At 36.9% G+C, this 16,531-nt stretch overlaps 1 protein-coding gene across 1 annotated transcript; it reads left to right on the plus strand.

Annotated features, from left to right (window-relative positions):
• The first annotated feature begins 399 nt into the window (after nucleotides 1–399).
• On the plus strand, nucleotides 400–5,787 carry LOC140145767 (transmembrane protein 26-like). The gene is made up of 3 exons (XM_072167444.1): nucleotides 400–820; nucleotides 1,364–1,556; nucleotides 4,018–5,787. The coding sequence occupies exons 1-3, from the start codon at nucleotides 555–557 to the stop codon at nucleotides 4,930–4,932; spliced, it is 1,374 nt and encodes a 457-aa protein (XP_072023545.1). The 5' UTR covers nucleotides 400–554; the 3' UTR covers nucleotides 4,933–5,787.
• Nucleotides 5,788–16,531: the final 10,744 nt, after the last annotated feature.

Below are 16,531 nucleotides of genomic sequence, written 5' to 3' on the forward strand. Positions count from 1 at the left end.
TATATTGAATACGCAGCTGCAATGGCTTCCTGACTATTATCGGTTTTGCTATGTCATTTTCATGCAATTCAGCATTTATTTTTCTGTAAGATGAATATAGTTTGATATGATATAATACGATGTGATAATAATGAATCCATATTATTAATCATTTGAGGAATACCAGGCTCATTAACCAGTCGTTCTACTGTGCTTTTCCCAAAACTCCAAGAATCTTTTTGGATTTTTTTTTTCAAATGATAGAATGGAATAACACAAAAGCCGGAACTCTAATACAAAATGTGCACTATTGACATTTCAAGTGACATTCTAATTTGCGCACTTTTGTGTACTTTTGACATTTCAACTGGCATTGGAATTTGCGTATAGTTTTCGATCAAGAATGAATCTAAACTGTATTTGATATTTCCGTAGGATGTGTTTTTCAGAAAACGCTCAAAGCCAACTTTTGAACACGCCACTTTAATATGAGCGTCATTGATTTGTTTGAGAGCGTGAGAGCGTGTTACTTAAGCTTTACTTAGGTGCTCCGTGATTCCATTACTTTTACATGCATGCTTAATGTTGTTTTAAGATTAAATTTATTCTACATCTTATCAGCTATGGCGATAATTACGACAGAAATATTTATCAGAGCCGTTGGGGTGCGCCTGATCTTCTTCGTTCATGCCTTAGTATGTACGTGGCGAGTAGTTTATGAGAAAGAACTCGTGTCGGTTGACGATCAGTCGATTTACTGGTGTCTGTTACTAATTCCATTGTTGCTGTTACCGGAATGTGTGCTGACACTGAAGTTTACCAAATATGGTGAATGGCAAACGTAAGTATTCAATAATACTAGCGTTTTATCAGTATTTCTTGGCATCTTTAATCTTTAATTCACATAATGTTGTTCATGACGGATGAAGAATAAAGAACGAACATTTTGCACGGACGGACAACGGCGCATTTTATTTCATTATTGAGCTTATCCCCAATGTTGCACATCTCCTTGTCAAATAGGGACGACATGAAATGTGCATCGGGGTATTTGCTCCACATTCTTGGGCTTTGACGCCAGGTGCCCTCTGTCAAATAGGGGCGACACGGAGGGAGCATCGGAACACTTACCCCTCAGACCTGAGCTTTCATCAGTTATTGCGTTTTTCAATCTCAGTTTTGGGCTTTTTCTCAGTTCCCCCCTGACAAATAGGGATAGCGCGAAGGGGGAATCGGGGCATTCGCCAGTTGCCCATTCAACTGTAAAATATGGGTAGCATAAAGGGAACATCGGGAAATATTTTCAGCATTGATTTCGTGGCATTATTCAACTTTTCAATTTCAAAAAATATAACCTTGCCTTGTCAATCTGTGTAACCTTCAGTTTCAGGCCATGCATTCTCATCTACCTTGCCAGTGTTGTTCCCAATATCTGGCTGTTGGAGTACCATATACTACAGGACCGTTTTATTGGGCCCGGGGTTGATGGTATCATGTGCTCAACGAAATACACCGAAGACGATGAATTTGACAACCTCTTTAGGCGTAATACAACGACAGTAATAGAAGCCATCCAGGTAATGACGTCTATGATGATTATCATTTAGTAACCCAGTTACGATAATTGCCTAACCCATTTTTGTAATTTTGAGAACAAGTACCAAATATGGTTCAAGCATGCATCAGTTACGTAATCACCATATTTTCTCAGTATAAATTTGTTCTTATTCAAAGATTGGATTAATATGTTTTAATGCATTCACTCATTCATTCGCTTATTATTCATTCATTCTTTCATTTTTCATTCATTCATTCTTTCGTTCATTCGTTCGTTCGTTCGTTCGTTCGTTCGTTCGTTCATTCATTCATTCTTTCATACATTCATTCATTCTTTCATTCACTCACTCACTCACTCACTCATTCGATTATTTATTCATTCATTCATTCGTTCGTTCGTTCGTTCGTTCGTTCGTTCGTTCGTTCGTTCGTTCATTCATTCATTCATTCATTCACTCATTCATTCATTCATTCATTCATTCATTCATTCATTCATTCATTCATTCATTCATTCATTCATTCATTATTCAGAAGTGCAGGGGCTTCAGCTAAGTTTTGAATAATTTTCCATTGTTAGAAATCATACGATATGTATCCTTGAAATCTGACACATGCCCAGAGCACATATCCTGTACCTAGATATTTGTTGAAACTATATTGAACTTTGTGTGATAGGCAATGCTAATGTCTGATATTGTAACACTGCTGACCTTTTTATATACAGCTTATAAATTTGGAGGCTTTCACATAAAGAGCTATTTTGCTCCACAACGCCGTTTTCCCCAATAAAATCGGACATTCCTAAGCGAAGATATTGAGTTCGTAAGTTATGGTATTAAAAAATTGGAAATTAAAATATCGTGGATAAAAAGCTGAAAAGACAAATAAAACCAGAACAGAACAATTTAGAGAACAATAATGAATTAATAATAATGAACAATAATGAATTAAAGAGTTGACAGGAGATTAGGAGTTAATGTTTTCTGCAGTTTCAGTGTACATCTTCTCACCGTTGATGGTTTGGTGGACTGTCATGTAACATGGATGTAGTAAGCCGTGATCCTAAAAATGCCTTTCACATTGACCAAAACTAATTACAAGACCTCTTCTACATTGAGGCTGGCTTTCCCTTTTAAAGGGAATTTTTTATTATATAAGGCTATTGTTGAGATAATTCCTGTAACCATGGTACTAGGAAGGGTGGTACTGTTTGGTGTTATTGTGCGGTCGACGACAAAGCTTTTTAGGTCAAGTTGGACAGTTTGTATCTGCTTCCAGAATTAAATTTTGTTTTCATTTTTTCCTTTTTTCTTTCTAATACACAGCCGTGACATTAATCGTGCAGGTTCTTCTTTCTTCTTACATGAAATAAAGTCATGAAATAAGTCACGGCTTGTTTCTTCTTTCTTCTTTAATCTTCTTTTTTTACACAGCCGTGACGTCACGGCTGTGTCCTTAATCGTACAGGATCTTCTTTCTTCTTTAATCTTCTTTTTTACACAGCCGTGACGTCACGGCTGTGTCCTTAATCGTACAGGATCTTCTTTCTTTCTTTCTTTCTTTCTTTCTTTCTTTCTTTCTTTCTTTCTTTCTTTCTTTCTTTCTTTCTTTCTTTCTTTCTTTCTTTCTTTCTTTCTTTCTTTCTTTCTTTCTTTCTTTCTTTCTTTCTTTAGTCATGGTTGTGTCCTTAAACGTACAGATTCAGTCTTCTTTCTTAGTACACAGCCGTGTTTTTAATCGTACAGGATCATCTTTCTTCTTTCTTTACACAGTCATGACATTAGTCACGGCTGTGTCTTGTTTCTTACATGTTCTTCCTTACACAGACGTGACGTTAGAATCTTCTTTCTACTGTCAACATTTACATTTGCTCTATGACTCACATGTTTTCAATCGATTTTGCCCTAACTTGGTCACAACCATCACTGGTCATGAACATAATGTCACATGAAACTCGTGAGGTCAAAGGCTATAGGGGTCAAAAACTATTTTTCAACTCAAAATGCATCTTCTCCCACAAATAACGTAGGACAGTGACGCCACTTTCACACATGCATTGCTATTATCCAGACATAGATTCTGGGTCAAAGGTCATTGAGGGGCCACTTCCGATGTAAATTAAAACCTAAAACAAATTTCATCAGCTAAGAAAAACAAAGCACAGTGACGGTATGCTCACACATGCATTGTTGTTGCCCAGTGTATATATGGTATCTTATTTGGGGTCAAAGGTAATTTAGAGGACACGCTACGGCTGTGTTCGTTGTATTAGACCACAGCGTTGTCTAGTCTGTTGTTCTGTTATACAGGTAACAATACACATGAGATATGGTCAATTAGTCTTTGTTTAACATGGTTTTTTTTAACGCCAGACTATCAAACTATACTTTTTCTGAATTCCTTATGATGTGAGGAATAGATTTGAATTAAAACATCCACACCACTACCACTACTAAATTCCCGTTTTGTTTTTCTTTTCAGGATTTTGTGACGCACTTGGGCTCCGATAATTGGGCTATAGGACTTCAGCAATTCCTTTTGTTCATTCTTATCGCCGGCCGCTTGGTATTGCCTAGAGGAAGTACTGACCATAAGAAACTCGCGCATATTGTACTTTTTCAAATTGTAAGGGCAGCAGACATGTTGGATTTCCTAGCAACGGGATTAAGAAATGACGAAGGACTTTGTTTAGAGTCAGTCCTCATTGGTGTGTTGGTTCTGTGGACTGTTAGCTTGCTACAATTACCTTTCCATTTCCAGACAACACAAATTTGGCGGCTGAGTGCTGTCACGCATACGGCATTTACAAATAAATCAACTGATAAGTTTGAAGTTTGGGAAATCGTGACAGTGTTAATTATGCAAGATGGCCCTTTCTTTTGTATGCGATTGCTATTTTTATTCTACTTCAACATTTTCAGTCAGGCTTTATTGTTTTACATAGCCAAGAACTGTCTGGTTGTTATAATCAAAATGTACCGCTTGTGGGCGATTTTGTGTGTTAATATTGACGAGGATGGTAACAGAAATGTCAAACTCGTAACCAGAATTCGCGCCACTCAAAGAGGTCGAAGATCTACAGGTCAATCAAGAGATCACAAAACAGATTCCAATGTTGCACCAAATGAAAATACACGTGGTCGTAAAAATAAAGGTCGTGAGGCTGTCGACTTGGAGCAAAACGAAGACAATGGCGACGACATTGAAATAAATGACATGCCTGAAAATATTTCTTCCAAGAATGTCACGAACACGCCTGAATACTTCTCTCGCATTACTATCGAGGACAAGTCTGAAGATGATTCAACACCCAATAACATTTGTGATAATGAGCGTCGTGATGGTGATAATCAAATGAGTGACAAGCCTAATAGTACCAAAGATAGTGACCTTTAAAATAATTACGATAAATAAACGGATGCGGCTCAAAAATAGTACATGTATAAGAATATAAATGTACTCCATAACCACTGGAGTCCTAAATTGAATCGAATTCACATCCGAAATTGGAAAAAGTCCGGTTTTATTACATGCACTTTCATCCTTGGTTGTATGAAATTCGATACGGCCACTTCTCGATATGAGAGCCAAAAATGTGTATTCGAATGCCCAAGGAATTTTTTGTGTGTTTTGTGAATAAATGAAATAAACGACAAACCTAAAAACAGTGACCTTTAAAATAATTACGATAAATAGGGTCACGGCTCAAAGAGAAGAAGCGAAAGCGCACGAAATATGTTCAATTGACTATTTAACCCCCAAATGAAGGTGAATTTTGCTATGGGCCAGAGCGCCCGAAGCGTGATAAATTTATACAATTTTAAACTATTTTGGCCCCAAACACCGATTGTACCCCTTCCCGCTTCCGTCACCTATGGCTTGTAATTTAACTAATGTTCTCAAGGAAACCAGATACAGAACCAACTGATTCTACAGCAGTCTTATTCCATATCTTACCAGATGCCTAAATAAGAAATGAATATTTTGCCGTTTGATATTGTATTAGCTTTGTATTTTTTTGTATAAGGGGATACTGTTTTTACTACGTAATATGTAATTTTCATGCAAGTTAGGATTTTGTTGTAAGATAAATAAAATTTGATATGATATGATATGCTTTATTATATTTCGTGTCACACAGACTATTCGTTTCATACAGATTCGTAAAGCCCCCGCCGCATTAGTACAATCGACCGCTTTTTGTGCGTTATTCCCGCTGGATTGAGGAAGCAAAATTCAAGTAATAAAAGGGGGAAGGAGTGACATAAAGGGGAAGCAATGGAACACATATGAACAAGGAGGAAAGAAGACCAGGCATGGGAGTGGAAGATGGAGTTAGAAATGGAAAAAAGAAAGAGAGAAAAAGGAAATCAACACGACTAAGCTAAAAGGAAGAAGGGAAGAGAAAGGAAGCTAAGAAGAAAAAGCCAATGAAAGAAAAGAACACGAATAAAATCATATGAAAGGGAAGGGAAACTCCAGATAGGAATGAGGAGAAGAATATTGAAGATAAATGAAGAGGTACAAGTTTAGAGGGAAGCAATTTAAAGGCATATTGTAACATTTACTGAGGAGGACGCCCTCAATATTTTTCAAAATTCTGGGTTTTTTTTACAGTCATGATTATAATGTACTTTACATCATTAAACTAACATACTAACATGCCAAAATCAAGACTTTAGGTACTGTAGTTTTGTCAAAATGTTTTGTAAAACGCAGGAACGTCGGTCGTTTAATTATAACGATAGAAATAATTGTCGAACGCATACGCTATGTTCATAACACAGTACGTACATTGCGTGCGGGACTGTTATACATACATCAAAGGCCGATGCCGTACCATAACCGATGTAGTGACACGTATTGGCGGCATTAGAGCTAGTAGTAAATTCCAATTTTCTTTGCTTTACCTCAGTTGTTCGGACATATCTGACAGTAAAATCTAGCATTTTATGGAAATGCTTATCTTTTTTACATGGAAATGTTACAATATGGCTCTAAATGAATGACCTTCTCACCTTTCTAGGCATGGTTGGCTGTTTTTGATTGACATTTTAATTACCGGTTTTGTATTTCAAATTCATCATAACAATATAGTCAACTGTTGTCATATTACGGCTCTGATTTCTTGATAATGAAAATCCAATCTCTTTATGCCTATATTAATGAGCCGTTTATTTTATCTCATCACGCTCATAGTATCCGTGTTCATGATCTTATATTACATATAATTCTAGAGCTCCAAAATGACAACAGATGTGGTTTTATAATAAATGGGATATTCGTTTTAAGGGATGGGGTATGAACGTTTGGACAGTATTTATTGTGGGCCATTAGAGTACATCAGACATATCGAATTGCATTCTGAATACGAAGAATGTCCTTCTGATATCAAATAATTTTGATTTTTTTGAAATTCGCAATGTAATACACATTTTATGGCAAATCATTAAAAATTGATATTTTTGATATTTAACAGTACTCGAAGTAAACTTTATAAATCTGATGATTTATTCTTAAAGTGTATGTAGGTGGGATGAAAAGCCGACGATCAATTGAAAATTTTGATCTTTTGTATTGAAGATATGGATTTTTTGGGGAAAATCCATATCTTCAATATGAAAGGTCAAAATTTTCATTTGATCGTCGGTTTTCAAGCTAAATACACTTTAAGAATATATCATTAGATTTATCAAATGTACTTGAAGGATCAATTGAAAATTTTGATCTTTTGTATTGAAGATATGGATTTTTTTGGGGGAAAAATCCATATCTTCAATATGAAAGGTCAAAATTTTCATTTGATCGTCGGTTTTTCCTCCCAGCTAAATACACTTTAAGAATATATCATTAGATTTATCAAATTTACTTGAAGGACTGTTAAATATCAAAAATGTGAAAAATATCAAATTTTAATAATTTGTCATAAAATTTGTATTACATCGTGAATTTCAAAAAATGAAAATTATGTGATATCAAAAAGACATTCTTCGTATTCAGAATGCAATTCGATATACCTGATGTGCTCTCATGTCCCACAAAAAATACTGTCAAAACGCTCATTCCAGTTCCCTTAAACCAACCTGCTCACGGTTAATATCATGACAATATTAACAATTTTGATTTGTGTATAGTTTTCGATCAACAATGAATCTCAACTGTATTTGATATTTCCATAGGATGTACATTTCAGAAACGCACAAAGCCAACCCCTGAACACGCCACTTTAGTATGAGCGTTATTGATGATTGTGATATGTTGGACAGCAGGTTACTCCGGTGATTCTAGCTTTTATACTTATACCATTACTTACCATTACTTGAAAAACTTCTTATTACGTCCATACTATATTTTATCAGCTATGGCGATAATTACAACAGAAATATTTGTCAGAGCCATTGGGGTCCGCCTGATCTTCTTCGTTCATGCCTTGATATGCACGTGGCGAGTGGTTCATCAAAAAGAAATCGTGTCGGTTGACGATCAGTCGATTTACTGGTGTCTGTTGCTAATTCCATTGTTGCTGTTACCGGAATGTGTGCTGACACTGAAGTTGTCCAAATATGGTGAATGGCAAACGTAAGTATTTCATAATACTAGTTAAATCTCAAACGGGCCTTAATTACGGATTGAGTTCAACACCCATGTCTATGGAGTGTTACACTCTAGAATACCGCTAGGGGGTATGCCAGGACGGTGCTGAAGAAATAAAGTGGGGTTGGGGGTTGGTGGTTGGGGGTTGGGGTGGGTGTTGGTGGTAGGAGTTTTTTTTTAATTAGTAACTACTAAACGACTATAACATTAACCTTAGCTCTAATACGTAACAACAATTTGCCGACAATCACACATAGCTTTGACTACATTTACCGACAACTACATGGTTTTGACGGCAACAGTCAATTTTGCCGACAAAATTGTGTATTGGGGTGTCACAACCCATACCTACTTCTAGGGGGACTCCTATTTAGGGTACTTTTTTACGCTAGAGGTCACGAAAGGTCACATAGGGAAAAAATTAAAAATGCTTCGATCTTGTTGAAAGATATATCATATATACTCGCCTGATGCTAGGATTAAAATATGTATAGTTTGTGCTATCTACGGCCTATCGTTATTAAGTTATAGATTGAATATATATAAATCTGCAAGTCTTCGTGTAAATATCAATTGTTATATAAATGCCTCTCCGCCTGCGAAGGGGCATCGGTGCATTTGCCTCTCCAGTTTTCCCCCCTGTCAAATAGGGGCATCGCAAAATGGGCTCAATTTTGAATTTTAAATAATGTAACCTTGCCTTTTCAATCTGTGTACCCTTAAGTTTCAGGCCATGCATTATTATCTACCTTGCCAGTGTTGTTCCCAATATATGGCTGTTGGAGTACCATATAGTAAACATACTAAAGGACCATGTCATTTGCTCAACGAAATACACCGAAGACAATGACGAATTTGGCAACCTCTTTAGGCGCAATACATCGACAGTGGTAGGAGCTATCCAGGTAATGACGTGAATGATTTATTTGTCTTTCAATTATTGACCATTCTGACAGTGGCGGGGGGGGGGGGGGCATCCAGTCGGGCGAAGAGGGAGTTTAGGTACCAAAATCAAATTGCCGTCTTTTAGACCATATTTTATCGTTTTAGTGCAATTATTTCGGGGCGGGTCCCTGTCAACTTTTTCATGCAATATTATTTCTAATTTATAATATTATTGATGTATTCCTTTATAACCTACATTTATATGTTGTATTGTGCTGTTATTTAATATGCGGATGTTTGAGCCTGGTCGTGTACCTTCCCAACCCTCCTGTCTGGCCTTAAATGTATTCCTTTTCAATATATCGGTTTTTGTGTATTATGAATAAAATTGAAATGATGAAACAACAAAAAACAGTCGGAGGAAGCGGGACCCGTGGCACCCATATACTTCTGAAACAGTACACAAAATCTTGCTATAGCCCAACCCATAGTATTAGATTAGATTGTGTATTCGATTGGGTGTATCAAAACAAAGTAAACAGTTTGAAAAATGCCACTAGATTAAAAAATGCGAGGTAATTGGTCAAAATGCTTTACTTTTATTAGAATCAACATCTTGTCATCCCACAACTGCAAATCCATATGTGGCGCGTGATCCTTAATGAATAAGACACAGTGCCTATTTTGGTGAGTCGTGTAAAAACGCAGTTGCTCAAATTCACATGCTTTATCACTTTCATTATGTACAGTAAGTGACAGAATGCCGTGCAGAATTGTTTGGCAACCGAGTGATTGCAGCATGTTTTTCATATTCAGACTAGCGAAGTGTATTTCAGATTTGGACTAGCGCACTGTTTTTCAAAATTGTACTTAATTAATTAAATTCAGAATTTAATCAGAAATCTCAATAGAGATCACATCCACCAACATACCAAGTTTCATGACAATCCAACAATCTATATTCAGTTGATCTTTTAGCTATTTAACGCATTTCATTTTGTTTTTGATTTCAGGATTTTGTGAAGGACTTTGGCTCTGATAATTGGACTGTAGCCCTTCAGCAATTCCTTTTGTTCATTCTTATCGCCGGTCGCTTGTTATTGCCGAGAGGAAGTACTGGCCATAATAAACTCGGGCATATTGTACTTTTACAAGTTGTAATGGCAGCTGACATCTTGGATTTCCTATCAACGGGATTAAGAACCGACGAAGGAGTTTGTTTAGAGTCTGTCCTCATTTGTGTGTTAGTACCGTGGACAGTTAGCTTGCTGCAATTACCTTTCAACTTCCAGACAAAACAAATTTGGCGGTTGAGTGCTGTCGCGCATACGGCATTTACAAATAAATCCACTCTAAATCGTCTTGCAAAGTTGGATGTTTGGGAAATCGTGACGGTGTTAATTATGCAAGATGGCCCTTTTCTTTTTATGCGATTGTTCTTCTTATTCTACTTCAACATTTTCAGTCAGGCCTTGATGCTTTTCATTGCCAAGAACTGTCTGGTTGTTATTATCCAAATGTACCGCTTGTGGGCGCTTTTGTGTGTCGATATTGACGAGGATGGTAACAGAAATTTCAAACTTGTAACCAGAATTCGCGCCACTCAAAGAGATCATAGATCTGCAAGAAGTCACTCAAGAGATCACAAAACAGATTCTAATGTTGCACCAAATGAAGATACACATGGTCGTAAAAATAAAGGTTGTGAAGCTGTCGACTTGGAGCAAAACGAAGACAATGGCGACGACATTGAAATAAATGACACGCCTGAATATGTCTCTCCCAAGAATGTCAAGGACAACCTTGAATACTTTGTTCGCATCACTATTGAGGACAAGACTGAAGATGATTCAGCGCCCAATGACAGTTGTGATAATGAGGGTCGTGAAGGTGACGAACAAAACGACAAAAAGGAATAGTGCCCAAGATAGTGAACTTTAAAATAATTACGAATAAAGGAGCTTAAAGGGTTGCGGCTCATAAATAAGAATAATAAGAATAATGTAAGAATATTTATGCGCCATAATCATTGGATTACTAATTTGAATTGAACTCATATTGCAGCCCTTTTCGCCAGCTGGCTGGCACTTGTTTCATAGATGGGGTTTGCTTGCACTAAGGATCATACCTACTTATTGATATGAATTATTTTATTTTACTTTTTGCGGTGGAAATTTTTTTAAATATTGCCATTCGATTTGTAAGGAAAAGAAAGTATGTTTTGCCGTTTCAATGAACGAAAACGAGTAAGTATTGCCAAAGTTATGTTTGAATTAATTATGACTTTGGTTAGGCCTATAAATGTAACAATAATAGTTCTACAGCAGAAGAAAATATATCGCCAATGATGTCATTTCGGTGTCTTTGACCACTGAACAGCGTGATATCGTGTTGATAACAGATCTAAAAATCAAAATCTTCATCATATGGACCATATTGAAGTCAAAGTAATTATCTATCCTGAATCGTTTTATGGATAAAATGACTCAAACTGTTATTGATGAAATAGTTGCTATCATAAACATCAGTTTTGTCTTTTTAACGGGAGACATTTTTAGGGCCTAGCTGTAATATGGGCATAATTAATACATGTAGTATTGAACAATGTACCCCATTTGACATAATTATAATAAAAATAATATGCACAGAATACAAAATTCATTTTTCAAAACCAATTAATTACTGTTTTGCACTGACCTGACAGTTTCGAGTCTCTTTGGCGACACCCTTCTTCAGAGTGAGCTATGTCCACACACCTCCGGCGAAGTTTGACCTGACTTAAGAATAATATGCACATATTTATTAAGCGCTTACAAAATTAATCTCGAAGCGCTGTACAAATCATTAAAATATTAAACAATAAGCAAATATTATAGAGTTAACAGGCAAAAATATAGATTAAAAAACCTTGACAAGAAAACATGAAAAGCATGCAACCACATATAATAAAGGGCAAGACAAGTGGGTGGCCATGGCAAAACGCACGAGAGAATACCAAGAGCCAAACCACCCACCCGTCGTGCACCGTAAAACAAAATATTGCAAGGCAGTGCCGCACGGCAAGTGGATGGTTATGACAAAACGCATGAGAAAACACAATATCAGCCATCCATCCACCCGTCGTGCGCCACTCAAAACAAAACATGCAAGACAAGGGAACGGTAGACCGACGCGTCGGTCCACCGTCGCGACGGTCCCTCCAATGAGATTGAAAAACACCAAACAAGGAGAAAACAATTCCATCAGTAGAGTTAACCGTTGTCCTTAAATATAATAAGCAAGAATGGCAATACTGATCAATTAACAACTGAAGCATAAATAGATAAATGCACTTATACATGCACTTATAGATAAATAAATAAATTATTGTCTTACTTTATTAATTTAATTACTTCTTTATTATAAATAAAATGACACTGTCACATAACTAAAGTGAAACCACTGTCTATCTTTTTTATTTGATTCATAAAAATACATTCAACAAAATGATTGAAGAAAAAACACACAAGGCAGACTATTATATAATGGAGTAGGTAAGATGCCATGTTTATAGCTTCGCAGGTGTTCCCGACTAACAATCAACATATTCAGAAAAAAATCAGTTTAAAGTAAATATTGTAGTGAGTAATCAGTCCTTTATACAGCCTGTCTCAAAAAAAATGTGCAATTGAAAAGCGCCCTTGTTGGCAATTAGAAAATACCGTTGTGACATAATGCTTACATCAACGTCAAGGGCATAGTCTTAGCTCTCTAATGCCATTTAGTCTGTTCATTTTGCTTGTTTTAATCTCGATATAAGCTTACTTAGGGTAAAATCACAATTGTGCCACTTTTACTAGGGAATATGTCTGTACATGTAAATCAATGATAGCATCAAGTTTATCAAGAGTTTTTAGTGTTTTGTCATGATAAATGTATAATGATTCCCTTTTTCTACTTACGACAAATCAAACGATAAATGAATATTACACATTCTGCTGTGAAATTAAATACATGTGCATGTCAATGATTTTATCATGGTACATACTGTTCTCTTTGACAAATTAATGAAATTAGACAAAATAATGCTCGCGCCCTGGTGTTGAGGCGTCTAATGCACGAGCCCCGAAGGGGGAGTGCATTAGACGCATCAACATCAGCTATCATTGATTTACATGTACAGCCCATTCCCTAGTAAAAGTGGCACAATTGTGATTTTACCCTTTCGTCGTTAACTAAACATATCTCGAGATTAAAAAGAGCACATTGAACAGAACAAACGGTATTTGAGAGCTAAGACTGTGTCCATGACGTTGATGTAAACATCATGTCACAACGGTATTTTCTAATTGCCAGAGAGGGCGCTTTTCACTTGCACAACTTTTTTGAGACAGGTTGTAAGTATGCTTGCCACTATCTATTATATAGTAAACTATACATTGCGAATAATTGAACTACAAATAATTTTATAAACTTATTCTTTTTTTACTTAAATGTTTTTTCAAAGATAATCTTTGAATTAAATCTTTGAATTAATTGTGCCAGCTTGTCTTCCTTGGAAACTCTTATTTGTGGTATCTCACAGGGCACTAAGTTTGGACCAGTTGGTTTCCTTGGTCAGTGTTGGTGCAATCAACGATGCGTCACTCAGCTTCTTCCAAAATGTAACTGGAAGTATCTTGACGATTTGAGCCTTTGTGAAATAAGATCCTCAACGATAATGCTCAGATCATAGAAGGCGTCCATAGTCGCAACGATTGGGGATGGAGAAAACTACTAGTATATAAACCCTTCAAATGCAAGCAAATGCAAATTTGTTTCAAACGTGATGCCCCTATACCAGTGATGTATCGTTCGAGTCCGGACTCGGACTCGAGTCCGGACTCGAGTCCACTTTTTGTTGGACTCGGACTTGGCTCGGACTCGGACACAAAAAGACTCGGCTCGGCTTGGACTCGGACCGGACTCGGCTTCGAGTCCGAGTCCAATTAAATCCATGTAAAATGTGAAATGATTATCTAAAAATGTCAAAATAGATCTCAAATTTGTTGACTTTACTTATTTGGCCATTTTCCAAATTAATTGGGGGCTGTAAAATCTGTGATCTGTCATAGATCCTAAATATCCACCAAATTATTAAGATTTATCTGTCACTTAGCAGAATCATATTATTGTTATCATTAATGAAATAATTGATAATTAATTAATTCCATAATTGTATTAAATAGTTGGACTATATAAAAATATCTAAGAGTTCTTTCATGAAACTTTCCAATCCATTTAACTCCCGAAAGAGAGAAAGAGAGAAAAATGCACACTGGACCGTACATCTCAGTTCCCACTCTGTAAATTGGTACATCCACACAGGGATATCTAGGCACTACTCACTGCACATTTGTGTGGGACAATAAAGATGTTTAGACTTACAGCTGAATTTCTGTTCGCATTATTATTATGATGATGATAACGATGATGACAATGATGCTAACGATGATGATGATTGAGTTGGGTTGAGTCTTGAAATGTCAACTGTGTGGGTTAAGGTGGGGTGGGGTTTGGTTGGTTGGATGTGTATAGACGAATCCAACGAGCCAAATCATGGTCAGGATTTGGTCGGCCATTTTTGGGTAGCCGCTAGCACCAACCTGGTGTTTTGAGCGCTCCATTGTGCAAAAAAGCCACCTTACACATGTACACCTAGAGAAGATGCAAGGACGAGGAGGGTTAATAGAATAATATATACAATAGAGATAATTCCGCAGGTAATCCCGTCGCATCTATTCATACATAGTCCTTTTGTTCGCAAGTACATCCATTTGTAGCGTTTGATATGGCACAGTGTCATCGCCTCGATATCTTCATGGCAGAAAATGCCATGGTAGGGTGAATCCACAGCCACGAATGGCCATTGTGCTCCCACCTGTTTAATAGTTTTTAAACACATAATAGGCTGAAGGACATCCGACTAAGGCTAATGACATTAGCCTGTGACTGACCTCTGTACGTCAGCGAGCATACATACGCCGTTGTCATCTGCTTTTAAACTGCCTTTACGATAGTCTCCTACACAGCCAGTTTGTGTCAGTCGGTCTGACACTCGTCGATCCTGTATGTTCGTGATAGCCACATACAGTCTGGCCCGAGACTACCTCCACGAGGGTCTACGCTGCGCTATATAAAATCTGAATTTTGGTCACTTTTTCAGCTCAAGACGCACGCTAGTTTTTCAAAGCGCAAGCTAACGACGATAATATATGTTGAACATATATGTTCAAGTGCAAGGAACCAGGTCTGGTTTCTTTATACGAAATCATTTACGGGGGATATTCATCATTTTCCACCCCGGTATCCAAAGATTTATCGTCTGAATATCAATCGTGCATAGCACATTTACGTGTATCGATCCCGGACTGTCTCTGGCTGTACTAATGTAATTATTAACCGGGCGATGTCGGTGTGTATGGTGTATGAGACCGCCATGGTTGATCAATTTCCAATGTTTCTATAGATAATTTGTTGGAAAGTATTAAAGACCTCCCCCCCCCCAAATGTAAATATAGGGCTATAAGTTTATGATTGTTAGCATTTTTTCAGAGAAGTGATGATTATTTATTTATTTATTTTTTTCTGTATTTTCGGTGGTTTCCTGAAGCCTGATAACCAAGATATTCTGGTACAAGCACTACAAGCAGGTTGCACTCATCACCTGTGTATGTCTGCAATCATAGATTGAATACAATACCGCTTTTTTCAAAGCTACTTATCGTACAGGTGCGAGCGATCAGAATGATTTTTGGTCAATCATACATAATAATGCTATTCTAATTTAATTATATTGATTTAATTGTTATTGCCTAAATGTATTGATATTTATTTAAACCAATGACTCTTGTTTACATTACTTTGTTGAGCTGTTAGTATCACTTGTATATTGATGTTGATGATTGATGAAAATAAAATATGAATGAATGAAAAAAATGAATGAATGATATGGTTCAATGCATAGATACCGCACCCGATACAGACAATAGTACACATTGACCAATATGTACTACATACAAATAGTAACCATTAGGCAATGTGCAAAATTATATGTCCATATACTGCCGTGTATGCAGTACCCATTTCCCAATGTTACTAACATGTACTACAGTGTACTTACTAGCCAGCGTGGACGAGTTAGTCACCGCCCAAGCCGATTGCAGCCTTGTAAACCAAATTTTGCCCAACCCTATATTGTAGTGGCCGATATTATGGGCGCATTACACCAAATCACTGCGCGAAAGGTGCAATTGTGATGAGTTTGTTTGTTTGTTTTAAATGATCTTCCCGTAGGAACTCGACAACAACCCATAATAGGAGAGGGTTACGGCCCGCACTACCCCACCCTCGGTCTACGCCAAGCTGGCACAACTAGGCCAATTTCTACAAACTTTTACGTCTTTCAGGAAATGCCATTTTGTAAGACTTGCATCTTGACAATATCCTTAGGGGGTACAATATTTGCTCTAGCCTTTTGGGTAACGAGAAAGGACTA

Source organism: Amphiura filiformis, unplaced genomic scaffold (genome assembly GCF_039555335.1).
Source record: "Amphiura filiformis unplaced genomic scaffold, Afil_fr2py scaffold_597, whole genome shotgun sequence".
Lineage (NCBI taxonomy): Eukaryota > Metazoa > Echinodermata > Ophiuroidea > Amphilepidida > Amphiuridae > Amphiura > Amphiura filiformis.